At 42.0% G+C, this 14,447-nt stretch overlaps 1 protein-coding gene across 2 annotated transcripts in view; it reads right to left on the reverse strand.

Moving 5' to 3' along the window:
• Positions 1-14,447, reverse strand: part of tenm1 (teneurin transmembrane protein 1) — a 168,695-nt gene that overhangs the window by 90,913 nt on the left and 63,335 nt on the right. For both annotated transcript variants that reach the window (XM_061048927.1, XM_061048928.1), the window contains exon 6: positions 3,780-3,953. In XM_061048927.1, the coding sequence (XP_060904910.1) occupies positions 3,780-3,953 (174 nt within the window). The remainder of the gene's footprint in view (positions 1-3,779; positions 3,954-14,447) is intronic.

A 14,447-nucleotide genomic window follows, 5' to 3' on the forward strand; every position in this document is an offset into this window, starting at 1 on the left:
CCTGAGGTTGATTATCATGGGGCGAGTGGCAATTAATGTAGCACTAATTAGAGAGGCTTTTATGTGTGGAGGACTAAGAAGGGCTCCTGGTGATCTCTGGAAACTCCAGGAGAGATAGCGCAAAGAACATAAAACACAGCACGCACGCCTTGACAAGACACAAGCCATACGCAGATGACACAACGTGTCAATTAGTATCTCTCACTGTGCTGCGGGCTGCTTCCTAAGGTAGATTAGAATCCTGACTTCAGGGAAGAGGCAACAAATCAAACAGAGAGCCTATCTTCATTGCACTGATGTTGACATAAAAAAAACCCTAAAACTACATGAAGAAGAATGCAAGAAGATTACTACGTTCCAATCATTTCCCAAACCTGTTTTTATTTCTCCCAACTGTGTCATCAGTTTATATCAAAACATGCAAAAAAACTGATAACCATCCTCCAATCAGCCTCCCATTGCTCCTCAATATGTTGCTATTTGTGTTTATGGCAGTACAACAGGAATACAATGAACTACCCAAAATAAACAACAACAAAGAACATTTTTCTGCCTGCTAATTTTACTTGTAGGCAAACGCCATGAAAATGGCTAAGACGTTACTACATGAAAAATGTATTTTAATGACAGCGATCATTTAGCTTGTGCCACTGTAATGGTGGATATCTGAAACATCCTTCAGGTAGACTGGTGCCCATCAATCATTCTTCCCTCCTCCCATCACTCTCACTCTTCTCTCTCTCCCTCCCGTGTGATGTTTTTATCGTTCCCATTCCCTGCAGCCTCCCCTCACCATCGTTCGCTGTGTAATCTCGGGGATTGTGTGGTCTCTTGGTGTGAGAGGTGATGGGTACAGCAGGATGAGCGTGATAATCTGCCACACTGGATTACAGTCTAATCTCTAATCTCTCTGGCCCTCCTCTGCCCGGGGACCACCTCCACCGTGCCAATTTTATTAATCTGAGCCCCCTGCATCAACAGCTTAGCTTTGCCCATTTTGATTTCCCAGCTTTCATCAAGCATATAAAGCAATAGGAGCTGAAACAATAGATTGTTGTGACGCAACGCTCTGAAGTGAATTCCATGACCCCTGCGCGCTCTATCGGAGGATTTAACTACTGATGAGAGCCTTAATCCTCTGAATGTGAGGATTCATCAGGAATAGTTGCTTTGGGGAGGTCCCAGGTTGCCTAAATTGCAGCGGGCTGCAGTTTGGCTTGCACATTTCCTGTATAAGTGCTGAACATGGTCTCCAACAGCATCCAATGTAATATCCATCACAGGGAGTCTAAGCGTGAAGGTTGCTGTGTCCTGCCTGACTTCATGACCTGGAACACTCACAATTAATGTCCCGTGTCATGGGGTTAAATTGGTGTTAGTAATTCCTCTGGCTAGTTGAGAGACGGCAGAGTGGAGAAAGGCTATTCCAGTCACGGACTGGCTAAGAGGGAACATGATTAACCAATTACCTTGCCTTTCTAATAAATGAGTAATCAGTTCAAGGCTGATCTCTGGACTGATGTCTCTCTATCCTATTGGAACATTCATTGTGCTGAGTGTGTTATGTATGCAAGGCCCGATGCAAGAGAAACTGATTAGAATTCATGCCAATGGTTATAAAGTCGGTATCAGCATGTGTCAATCTTAATGTTTAAATGTTCATATTTAGATTTCATATTCTAATAATTCTGCTTCCATTAAATCCAGCAGCAAATATACACTTGATCGTTAGGAATGCAACAATCCTCATTATAATATCGAACCACTTGGTACCGCCTCCACGGTTCAATTCTTCTAAATTGCGGTTGTACGGTTTTCCGTACGAGCTTCCAGTCAAAGTATTTCTCTCTGAATCTGCTCCGTTTGTGTACCTGTGAGTCCATGCGCTGAGATACGGAAACCCCTTCCAACCCTGTGTTAATATCCAATCACCATGTGCTTAAGTTGGGGAAGCTGACAACACTGCACACAAGACGAGTGAGGAAGCGACGTTTTGGTTTCAGCGTTAAGTAGAATGACAAGGAAGAGAAAACAGTAAACAAAAGAAATGACTGTCTGCAAACATCGCTTTACACATGTCAGAGTTACAGAGCTTGGCTAACAGAGTTAGCAGGCTCTAACGTTAGCACATCAGCCACCAGCTGATCCCAGAAAAAAAAATTCCAACAGCCCGGCCCATCAGAACCAGAAAAAAACGTGACCAAAAACAGAAGTCTGTATCCGTGGGATGACTGTATTGTCACATTGATTGTGCTGGTAGGATTACAGTTCTACTAAGTTTGCATGAAAGTATGTGACTGCACTTTCAGATGACCTGTGTGTGAGCTGTTTGATAAATCATCTTGTTTCATAAAGCCTTCTTGTAGCTCATGTAAACAAACTAAACCAGCTTATCTAATGATTTCATTTGAACTTCAAAAACTGACCAAGTCAATTGAAAGAGAAGAAGATATGTTCGGGCACAAGTAAACGTAGAGTTAAATATTACAGACAGACAGTGGGATGAACAAAGACAGGAGGTCAGATGCGTAGATATGAAATGGATCCAGAGTGTAGTGCTTTGCATGCAAACATTACATCTTTCTTTAAAGTGTTCATTAGTAATGTTAACTTTCTTTGGTTTGCTGAAATGTTGCACTTTACATCTCTCTACTGTTTCCCTTCTTTGTATATGAAGAAGGACTGAGCCAGCTCGTGTCATATAGTCATATAAGTAATTAGCAGCATGGTTAGTTGGATTGTGTCTCAATAGGATGAAGTGGAATAGGTTAAAAACGACCCCTCTGTCTGCTGTTAAATTTGATATTAACTGATTTCTGGATGATTTTTTTTCGTTCAGTTTACAAAGATGACATTTAAAAGAAAAAAGGTGAACATATCGGCTTCAGCAGCAGGCTGCAGTGTGGATACAGAATTGGTCAAAAAATATATTCTTTATTTTTTATTTTTCATTGCAGTAAATAAAAAACACACGTTCAGAGCTTCAGTTTTATTATGCTATATGTGGCTAAAATCATTTGAAGGTGCTAAAGATGAAGAGCAGGCTAAGGTCTCTTTTCTCGTACAAATGTTTCACAGCGGAGGACAAGAGAAGTCCTGATGTGAAAATGCTTTGTCCACTCTGGGTAAAGATTTCAAAGACTTACCAGCATGAAGGTTATAATCATGATTCAAATGTCATCGCTTTAGGACATTTATGAGACTTTGGAAAACTTCTTCTGAAGTCACAAAAAGCTTCTTAGTAAATATGCAGCAGAACTCTCCAACACCTGTAAACATACTTTGATATGTAAAATCACTAATTAAGCAGTAAGATCAGCCCATGTCAAAAATGATTCATTTTCCTGGATGCAGCAGAAATATAAATAAACTTTCATGTAGGAAGAGAAGACACTGCTTCTGTCGCTCAGATTGGATCACAGTTTAAAGCCTGAAAACTCCCCCACCCAGATACAGGCCGTCCTGGAGGGATATATGTTTAACGATGAATTAAATCAGACTTACTAACAATTTAAAAAGTTCTTTACATGCGTTAAATGGAACTGCAAATTTGCGTCATCATTCCAATATGTTACAGAAATTGTGAAGAAAATCAGCATGGTACAGTTAAAATAAAACAAGGTGTATGAAAGACGGCTTTCATTCCATACATTCAATATTTGACAAATAACAAATGTCTGTTCTGAATTTGCTTTGTTGTTTCCGAGAGGAGAATCCTGTAAACAGTGGAGTGCAGAACATCTGTTATTACGGTGTGTGATGTGTGCGTGTCAGCTCACCTCTGTCACCAGCGTGTGTGTTTTCAGGGTTGAGTGTGTCCAGCAGGTGGATGGAGCTGGTGGGTCTGGTTTTGCTGCGGTCATCCTGCTGATGGTCCGCTGAGCTCAGGCCATTCTCGTACAGCTGGCTCTCGCCGTGCCGCAGATGCCAGGTCAGACCTAACAGGTGGACCGCTACACACAGTCACACAGTCACACAAACACACACACACACACACACACACACACACACACACACACACACACACACAAACATACACACACAGCCAATGGAAGAGGAAAAACAGGTAGCATGGATTATTATTCAAAGCATGAAAAGGGGTGTGTCTGAATCTCCTTTAATGCCCATCTCAGAGCTCACACTCTGTTTATGTGCTTATTAGTGCCCAGCAAGGCTAAAGACAATTAACACACACACACACACACACACACACACACACACACACACACACACACACACACACACACACACACACACACACACACACAGATACATAAACTGTTATAAACCCATGTCTAGTAAGTGTGTACTCTTGCGCACATGAACGCAGAATGTAGCAGAGGTGGGCAATTAAGGCAGATCTTTGGAGCCTGAGCCCAGGGCTGATATTAAAGCGCTAACACAGTCTTTTATGCATGACTAATGATGCTTTGAAAGCTGCTGCCGATTCACAATCCATATGGGCCTTTTAAACAACAAAGGCTATGGGTGGATGCTGGACTCCCCCTCCCCCTTATAAAACTGTTTACTAGAACGACAATCCAGCATGCTATTAAATAAAAACAACTAACACCTGCCCATTAAGGAAATTAATTAGTGCCCTGCAAGGCTGTCAATAAAATATTCAGTAAAATATTCACCTAGCTCTGACCAATCACAAGGTACCATTAATGCGAGATTGTGCTCCAACGCTGCTTCCGTGTTTAACTTGAGAGAATCTCTAAAGGTAATGTCCCTTTGCTGATATGAAGAACAAAGCAAACGAAATAAATCACCGCAAGTTTTTTTTTTTCCCCTCTGACACATTCAGAACATCAAACAAAAGCAGCCGAGTCAAATCAGAAAGTTGCTATGCGCTGGTGGCAGTCACAGGATGGCTGCTGCATGCAGATCAAGGTAAGGAACTTCTAACGACTTCAAACGTCTTCACTGTCTGACTCGTGTCTGCTGATTGCAGACACCCACAAAAAAAAGCACTTGACACGCGCTCGCTAACGCTTGCACAAAATGGATGCTTGGTGAAAACAAATTTGCTACATGACCAACACAAACACACAGGTATAGCATGTGCTCACGTGTACAAATGTACCTGTTTTTTTTCTTCATGAAAAATGCTGAGACACACCTATGCGCTCACCCACACTTGAACCCTAGCTGATGAGGAATACCTAATTAAAACTCCAGATAGTTCAATTCTATTTGAGTCACTGCAGCAGCGCGGGAGAAAAAAAAGAACAATTTCTCTGAAAAATAAAGCAAATCTGTGATGAGTCCAATTTGGTCTCATGCTCCAATTTTGCATCTTTAGGGATCAGCAAATCATACAGTCCAACATTTCAACATGACTAGCCCCAGCCACTGTTGGTTTAGCTATCTACTCATGCACAATATGAGTGCTTCAAAGCAGAACACTGATGATTACTACGGCCATGAGGGAGACGTCATGCATCATTTAGTTCAGACTAATTGAACTGTCAGAGTGTGACGAGACCTGACATGGACACGCACACATTCTTCACATCCGTGCGAGTACCAGTCAGTCATTTTAATACGTCCTATTTTTTTTTTTCTTCCTCTTTCACTGTAGTTTTCTTATTTTCATTTTTCACAAGATGCAGTGTGGGGGATTTTCTCATTAACACTTCTCTGTGAAATTAGTTGTGATGACTCACTCTGTTGCTGGAAAATAAAATAAGTAACTCAAATGATCTGCCTTGTACATTCAATTTCATGGCTGTAGTTTTCCAAATCAAAAGAAATTACTTCTAGTTGCCTGGTCTCTTATCAAACAGGTGTGATGAGATAAACTCAAAGAAACGAAGTCAGAAAAATGAAGTGATCGCGGTCACAGTTATATTATCTCTAACAGAGATAGATTCCAAGACCGGTCCCGCAGAGATTTCCTTTGAAGAACATTAAATACAGTGTTGCACCTACAAATGTAGGTTTGTATGCATCGTCACTGTTTGTACTGCATTATATAACGCAGTGGAGTGGAACAGCCGATCATAGCTTCATAAATTAGTCTGTTAGAGTGCTCACTGAGGGATGACGACTTTTTCCCAAACTGATACATCAGGCGCTTCTACCATTCAATCTCTCATGCTCCATTCTTTACTCACTTCCTCTTATCTGAATTACTTGTCTTTCTCTCCTTGTCCCCCCACACAAACATTCACACACACACACACACACACACACACACACACACACACACACACACACACACACACACACACACACACACACACACACACACATACACACACACCTCTGTTAGCAAGTGTTAACCACTCCGGTAATGACTCTGCAGCAGCAGTCCTCCACGGCTCTCCTATCGTCTCCTTTTCACCACTTCATCCCTCCTCAAAAGCCCCTCAGACCCTACTTCTCCTGCTCCTCCTCATCAGCCTCTCTCTCTCCGTCTCTCTCGCCCTCTTGTTTTATAGCTGTTGACCTTTTGCTTGGAACACTTAGCATCTAGAGTCACAGAGCACACGCACACACTGGAGCGAGGAAGGATAAGGACCAGAGAAGTTGATGAGGACATGCACGATGGTGGTTGAGGAGACGGGTCTGTGTGAATGCTCTTGTACTTTTGAGCACCCAAAGTCCTCGCAGCAATAAAAGCCTAGTTATGACGTGCTTGTTGTTGTTCAGTGAAGGAAAAAAAAGGAACATGTGGGTAAAACAACTGATAGAAATATGAGCATGGATGAGATTATATTTTCAAAATTAGTTTCATATTTGATGAAGAGGTGAAATATTGAAGTTTGGAAATCAAGGCTTCTGTAACCAAGAGTCCCACTCACTCACTGCAGGTAATCAGGAGTGTGCATGGAACTCTCCAGGTTGAAATAAAAAGAACAGCTGCTGAGCTTGAAGGTTTGTTCTTGACCTTAAAAAATATTGTTTGCAAAATAATAAAATGAAAGGCCTATTTAAAAAAAAAATATCTGTCTTTCTTGGGGTTGGACCTTGACTTTGCATTACTCTTTAAAAAAGCGACTGCAAAAGTACATCGGTTCTGACAAAAGGTCAAGAACAGCACAACGTCAAAAAGTAAGGAGCGAGGTCAACTGAAACCGCAGAGCACTTTCAAGTTTTACACAATAAACATGAAGCTACCGACTGAAGCTGCGTATAGCTTAGTCTGAAATGCGGACTGGAAACATGCTGAAACAGCCAGCCTCGTCCGGAAGTCACAAAGTTTTACAAGCAGCACCGTGACAGTGGTAAAAATGTTCTCATCTAAAACTTGGCAAGAAACCAAATCTTCATATCCAAAATGTCAAAACGTCCATGAAGTGAATTTCCTGTCACGTTCTGGGTTCAAGTGGGATGAATTATGCAACTATGACTCAGAGTTCTGTAACCAGCTGCAACAACAAAGTATTTTGAGTCTCTACAGCCACAAGTCCTGCCATTGACGGCCTTCTTTCATCACAGCAGTTACTAATTGGGATCCTGGATTTTAAATAATATAATTAAATAATTAAAGCTAATGCTAACACCATGAATATATGGAAAAGGGACATATAGCAGCAGGTTAAAAACGTATTAATTAGTCAGCAGAAATAAAACAACTAGAGGAGAAGATGGAATTCAAAAATGGTTGCAGTCCTATGGTTGAAGTCTTAAATACTTGTCAACCCAAAGGCCCTGGTTTTCTATCTTACTGAACATTTGGAACATCATTAAAAACCCATTTTTAAACGAGAATCCACCTCTGAAAAAAGGCCTCCGGAAACAGCAGTTACCCTCACTTCTTAACTGTACTATCTGCACTATTTTTGATCCTTAGTGTGGACACAAAGATTCTTGCACACTGGCACAACACACACTAGGACACAGCATGCAGTCAGTTATGAGAGCAGCATGTGCTCAGCATGAACCTTCACTCTCACTCTCTTTTCCCTCTGTATGTCTATCCATCTATCGCTCTCTGTCCATCTTTCTCTCCCGCGCTCTTGCAAACCACCCATAACCGTCAACACACATAACACGTTAGAGAGAGAGAGTCAGAGTTAGCCCAGTCATTATAGCGAGAGCAGCAGCAGCACCAGCACTGTGGCGACAGCGAGCGGTGAGCAGCAAGCAGCAGTGCAAGGCCCGGGCCCGCTCTCACACATGAATCATTGATCAGCGTGACAGTGAGATGACTGCCAGAGGTAATAGGACGGCACTGCTGGGAGGTGGGCTCTGTACTGTACCCTCGCTGTTGGCTACCCCGCTGAGATGTGCGGAGAAGATGTGGCAGGCTGAAGAGAACGGGGCAGGGTGTAGCGAGAGACTGAGGAAGTTTAGTAGTAAGAAAAAGAAGTGTCTGATGTGGCTTTAACAGATTTACTTAAACTACCAGGGAGAGGAATACAAATAACAGATGGATCCGGGCTGGTGAAAAATGGTGAAAAAACAGGTGCTCCATTACAGCTGTTGCACCTGAATAGCTGGAATGCAAAGACATACTGTATGGATAGCGGCATATCTTGATTGTATTAATAGCAACCCTGAACCACTAAATTCCTCCAGCATTCTTCCAGATACACAGCTTTTAAAAGCAGACTATTGGAGCTGGTAGGAGCAGAGATAGTGCCGGATTGCAGTTACTGCTGCAGTTCTTGCTATTGTTGTTGTCAGGCATGTGTGTGTCTCCAGATTAGATAGAAATGATTGTGTGCTCCAGTGATGATTAGATTTCACACTCGTGGTGGGAGAAAGAGTAGGAGATAGAGAGAGAAAATTGTGAGCCTGTGTGTGTGTGTGTGTGTGTTTGTGTGTGTGTGTGTGTGTGTGTATCCCTGTGAAAGTGTTACACCACATGCAGCTATCTGGTGTTTGTAACGGTGCTCGCCTGGGCTGAGGGACACAATGGGTGAGATTGACTGTGAATATACTGTCTTATCGATAGCCATTACAGCCAAGGTAGCGCCGCAGTCTGTTAAAAATGATTTATCAATACTCCAGCAGAAGCGGAAACACACCAGAGCCTGATTGCCAAGTTCTTTTTCGCTCATACACATAGCTAACCGCCAACTATATTCCATCTGACAACCAAAGACTACAGCTGGCTTTGCCCTGCAGCAAACACTTTCAAGAGCATCAGTCATTCGATTTAGTGTGTAGTTTAGCATGTACAGTAAAAGCAATTTCTCATCCAAGTTCTGCATGGCTGTGTCAGCCTCTAGCTAAGCCACAACTTCTGAGGGATGGGAGAAAGAAAGGCAGCGCGAGGGAGAAGGGCAGAGGGAGATAAAAGACGCGGGGAGAGGCAGAGAGGGGAGGAAGACAGAGGAGGAGAGAGACAAATGGGGAAAACAAGTGTGAAGGGGAGTGAAGGAGAGAGAGACTTCAGAGCCATCTGTGTCTAAGTCAACGTTGGAGTAGAGACTGAGAGCCGGGGGGTCTGTCTGCCCTCCCGCCTATTCGCCTGTCGGCCCTCGCTCGACTCTGACAGACAAGAGGTGCTAAAGTGTTTTTCTTACTCCCCTCCACCGACCTCTTGAAAGCTACTAATACAACTGTCATGATTGTTTAAGTGTGTATGTTTGCGTGCGAGTGTGTGTCTGCTGACATTTGCTTGTGTGAATTTCAGTGTTTGTGAGAAGACGCTGAGCCCGGCTGGCGCTGTATCCAGCGGTGGAAACCTGGGGGACTCATCGTCATCTGTGTGACCTTGCTAATCTGGAAGTCTTGTTTGGATAAAAGGATAAAATGAGGAGAAGAGGGGATAAAGGAAAAGCGGAGGTGGAGACACACTTCTCACACCTCAAATGATGAGATTTGCCGTATATCCTGGTGTTTATTTGCCAGTGAAAAAAAACTCGCTTTCGCTGTCATCTAGTTAGTCACGGTAGCAACGGTACACCAAGTCCAACAGATCACAGCATTCTGCTTCACGCATTTCTCTTTTGTTCTTTCATTCCTAATCACGCCCCCTCTCCCGTTCTGTCAGAGTTGTCCTCTCTCCCTGTCTGTCTCCCACTCGCTGTCTTACTGATCGGGTCCTTTTCTGAAAGCTGAGTCATGTTACAACAGACAGAATAGTGTTAAATGAGCTGGGGATCAGTGCCATGTTAGAATCCCCTTGGGCAAACACCATCAACCACCACCGAGAGCTAAAACACTGCAGACAAACAGGGACTCATAACTGCTGCTCACAGTCACGTAAAGCTCAATCCCTTGGTGATTGTGCGTGGGTGTGCGACTGCATTTGTGCGTGAGTGTTATAGAGAGGATGAGAGGGCGGAAAAAGAAGAGTGCCGGTTTCTGTGCACGTCTGCATAAATGAGAGCTTGTCTTTCCTGGTGAACTATTGGAGCTATTGAGGCTATTTCTTTGCAGACTCTCTCTGACCTTCTGGAGACATTTTACCAAAAGGGCTCTCTCGTCATTCAGAGCTTTCTGACCACAGTCTGTCTAGCCATTTAAGGCAATTTTACCAAAAGCCTCTGAAGCTGTTAGGGCTGTTTTAGCAAAGGCCAGCGGGTTTCTAAGAGCTGCATCAGACGACCAAAATAGAGGACTGAAAACAAAGAGAAACCGGACCAATCAATACGGACCCCAATGAGGCATGAAGCAGCCGGCTGAATGAAGCTGAGGCTCAGGAGAACACACACACACACACACACACACACACACACACACACACACACACACACACACACACACACACAATTCCGATCATGCATTTAAACATACATGACATTTGAACGTACAAACACATGTTTGCAGGATTAAGGTGTTTAGCAATAAGCACAGAACATTTACACAAACTAATACCTGTAATTTTAGTTCCCATGCACCAAATAGGTTTTTTTTTTTCCTGGTACAACATCGACATCACAATTAACCATTGACAGGCTCTGAAAATGCCCCCATTTAAAAAAAAAGGAAAACCAGAGAGGTTAGAAAAACAAAAAAATCTGTACTTTTCAAATAAAATGAGCATATTAATCTTAAAAATCGGAAGCAAAAACTGTCAAATGTTCTGCCTAGGTTTAGAAAAAAAAAGACAATGACCTGTAAGTATGCACACCCTAAAAAGCAAAAATGCAGACACACATAGTGGCTCTAAGGTGAACGCCCTCTCAGTGCAAGCTATAATTATTGAACAGATTACATCTGTTTAGACAAAGCAAACAATGCCAATTCACGATTCCGAACATGGCAGCATTGCTGGACTGCGATTGACTCACTGTGTGTGACAGCGTTTTTGTGTCCAACCGAACTGTGCTGAGCCAGAACTCTCCTAATAGAAAGGGTACTAGTTTCCAGGCCCGACTGGAAACAAGCTGTAACAGCCAATCTTACCCACTCAGCATTGCTGAGAGGATAATTGGTTGCCAGTTGCCCTCCTTGACAGAGCTGCACAATGAAGAGGATAGCAGCTGATCCCAGACAAACAGACCACCTGTTCAGAAACTTTCCTTAGGGAGGACGTAACGTTTCATTATGGCCGTGCCGACTCCACACTCCAACAGCTTCATCCAGACAGCCATCACCAGACTCAGCTGACCCCCCTGACTTTACCTCCGTACATACGGCTCTGGCCTCCTGCCCACCACCTGCCATCACAACAGACTGTAATCCCCACTTTACAGATTGTACGCTTCACTGACGTTATTATTAACACACAAAGTTGTACAAGTTCATGAATGCACTGCAATTGCCATTACATCAATTTGCATATTGACTTCTGTGCTATACTCCATCTACCTATAGCATCAGGACCAGATGTTACATAATGCTCAAAACGTTTTGAAGCATTTTCATCCTACTCAGTTAAACAATGTTCACATACTGTAGCACGCCTGCAGATTGTGTGTGATTGTCTGGGGAACTCGCTTCAGGCTGGTGAAAAAGTAGCTCCTCTGCAGAATGAATTTGCACTTTTGGGCTTTTCCTACTCAGAGTCAAAGTATCATTTTATTTTTAAGCATGTCTTTGCTATTACATGAGTTTGTTAAGAGTCTTTGCCTCTTTGTCCTTTTGCAATAGTATATTTAAAAAAATGAGGCCAAGTCGTTTTGTGCCCTTTCTGTTGGCACACTTTCTTAATTGCTTTGCACATTAGGAATGGCTTGAAACTCACATTTGAAAAACAAGATATAAACTGTAACACCATGTATTAAAAAAAAAATCAGATTGAAGAGGCTGCCCAAAAAAAGAAGGCGGACCTCACTATTAGTGGATGATTTGATTGCTAGTTGACAAAGTTGTCAGTGTTTGGCAAGCAAATGAAAAACATTTGGATGCCTGTAAGCCGTGATGATAACCAGCTGAGTGTCAGTGAAGGTTTAGTTTATCCTGCTAGCCAGCCTGTCTTTGGGAAGGGGTGATATTAATACTGCTTTGAAACACATTTACAAAATGTTTACTCTCCTTGTTTGAGATCCATTTGCTTTTGCTGTGTGTCAAGCTCTGATTGGGAAAAGTCATTTTTACAGGCTCATGGGATTTTAAGTCTGTGTTGTATTTATCTGTAATGCACTTTATGATATACACACTATTCTATGTTAGTCCTACTTCTCATGACCCCTCTCGAGACTGTGTTCGCTTTAAAACTCAAAGAGAAATAATCCTTATCATTTACTTTAGCAACTTTTTGAGCTGGCATCAGCTACTTCCTTTGGGTACTTTCTTCAGTTACTCAGCTCCCCTGTTCACATACTGTAACAGCTGCTACTTATGCAGGTTTAGAGTCAGGTTCAGTCGAGCGACCAGCAAGCAGTAAGACTGAATCATAAAGAAACTGCATTTCAGTGAGACACTGTAATGCACTAATCAATGGTCTCAATCTTTTTTCCTCGTGACCCACCTGAAGTGCTTTCACGGCTGTGTTTACAACTCATTAAGGTAATTGTTTATTTATTTCCGTCTCTTTTCTACTTTCTAAAACTGCTTCCTAAACTGAAGCCAAAACGGTTTGCACAGTCAGCAAAAAGGGCCATTTAATTATCACTGCTAGCTTACAGCAGAGTGAAGCATTGTGTAGCCTAGCTTAGGCCTCTTCTTATATTCTCTTATCTCTTCTGCATTTACCTGTCTATGTTTTATTATTTGGAACAACTGGCTCCTGAAAGAGGGTTAACTGTGGAGCTACACTGATAGAACATTTAAATAAATTATGGTACCTTATTAGCAATCAAGTGAAGGTGCGGACTGAACCATTTCCATCCATGTGGGGGGGTTTCGGCCTATCCAAATTCCAAATGTAGCCTACTTTATGAGGGGGGTTTCGGCATATCCAGATTTATTTTAAGACAATGGATATAAGTTAATTTGTTAATACAATCATTTATAAACTGTGAAACTATGGCACAGATGAGGATATTAAGCCATTTAAAGCCACCTGCAACTTTTGGAAACTCTTTCAGTAGTCCTACTGTAGGCCTACCTGTGCTTTGGGAACATTATTAATTGTCTGAAAAGACAATACAAAATGTATTGGCTGTAGCTGCAAATGATCAGTATGATGATATAATAATCCATCAATGTCATTAACCAATAAGTGCGCACAAGCACAGATTAGCAGAGCAATGGTTACCAGAGGCTTTAACACCAGACTTCACACAGCCTCTTCTCGTGCTGTCAGGACGTGACAGCAGATTTAGCAGCTGATAGACTTAGAAATGATTGTGCTCCATATCATGTTCAATCTGTGCCTTCTGTAGTGACACAACATATTTTGACTCCTGCAGATATAATAGAAACAATAGCAGGAGGTAGTACAATTATTATTATTATTTGCTAATATTACTTTGTCACTACCTTTGCTTTTACTAAATTACACTGATTTAAAATCTGCATGTTGTGGTTCATTATCTGAGCACTAATGGGCATGTTGATTTAGTTGGCTGTCTATCAGTATTCCTGTCGAGAAGTGGAAGCCCACATGACAATAATACAAAATAATGTATTTTACAACAACGCTCTATAGTCTCCATACATTCATATTGTCTTATCAGTTGACCTAAGTTTAATGACTAATGACATCATTAAACAAGAGTAGAGATCTGCTTGGTTTATTGTGTGTGGTTGACTCATGAGCTCTTCAATTGTTTCTTTTACTTGTAAATCAGGAGGCTGGTCAATAAAGTGGAGAACAGATAAGCTGTAATCTGCCTGACGCCGAGGATGACGAGGCCCGCTAGGACATTTGAAGGAGAAATCCAAATCAAGGGGGAGTGACGGACTTCAGGGAGGATTTTTGTTTAATTAGGTCTGCAGTGGTTATTTACTAAATCAATCTATTCGGTGGATTTTAAAATGAAGAAGCCCATCATTACAGGTATATAAATGACTGTAAAATGATCTTAAAGAGTAAATCATCAACATCAGGATACAAAAAACAGAACATGTTTGTCATTGTGATTTAAAAACTCACCCAGTAGGTTTATTCATCAAATTCTTGTGAGTTTAAATTGTACTTAATCCTTAAGTAA

This window comes from Labrus mixtus, chromosome 10 (assembly GCF_963584025.1).
Source record: "Labrus mixtus chromosome 10, fLabMix1.1, whole genome shotgun sequence".
Lineage (NCBI taxonomy): Eukaryota > Metazoa > Chordata > Actinopteri > Labriformes > Labridae > Labrus > Labrus mixtus.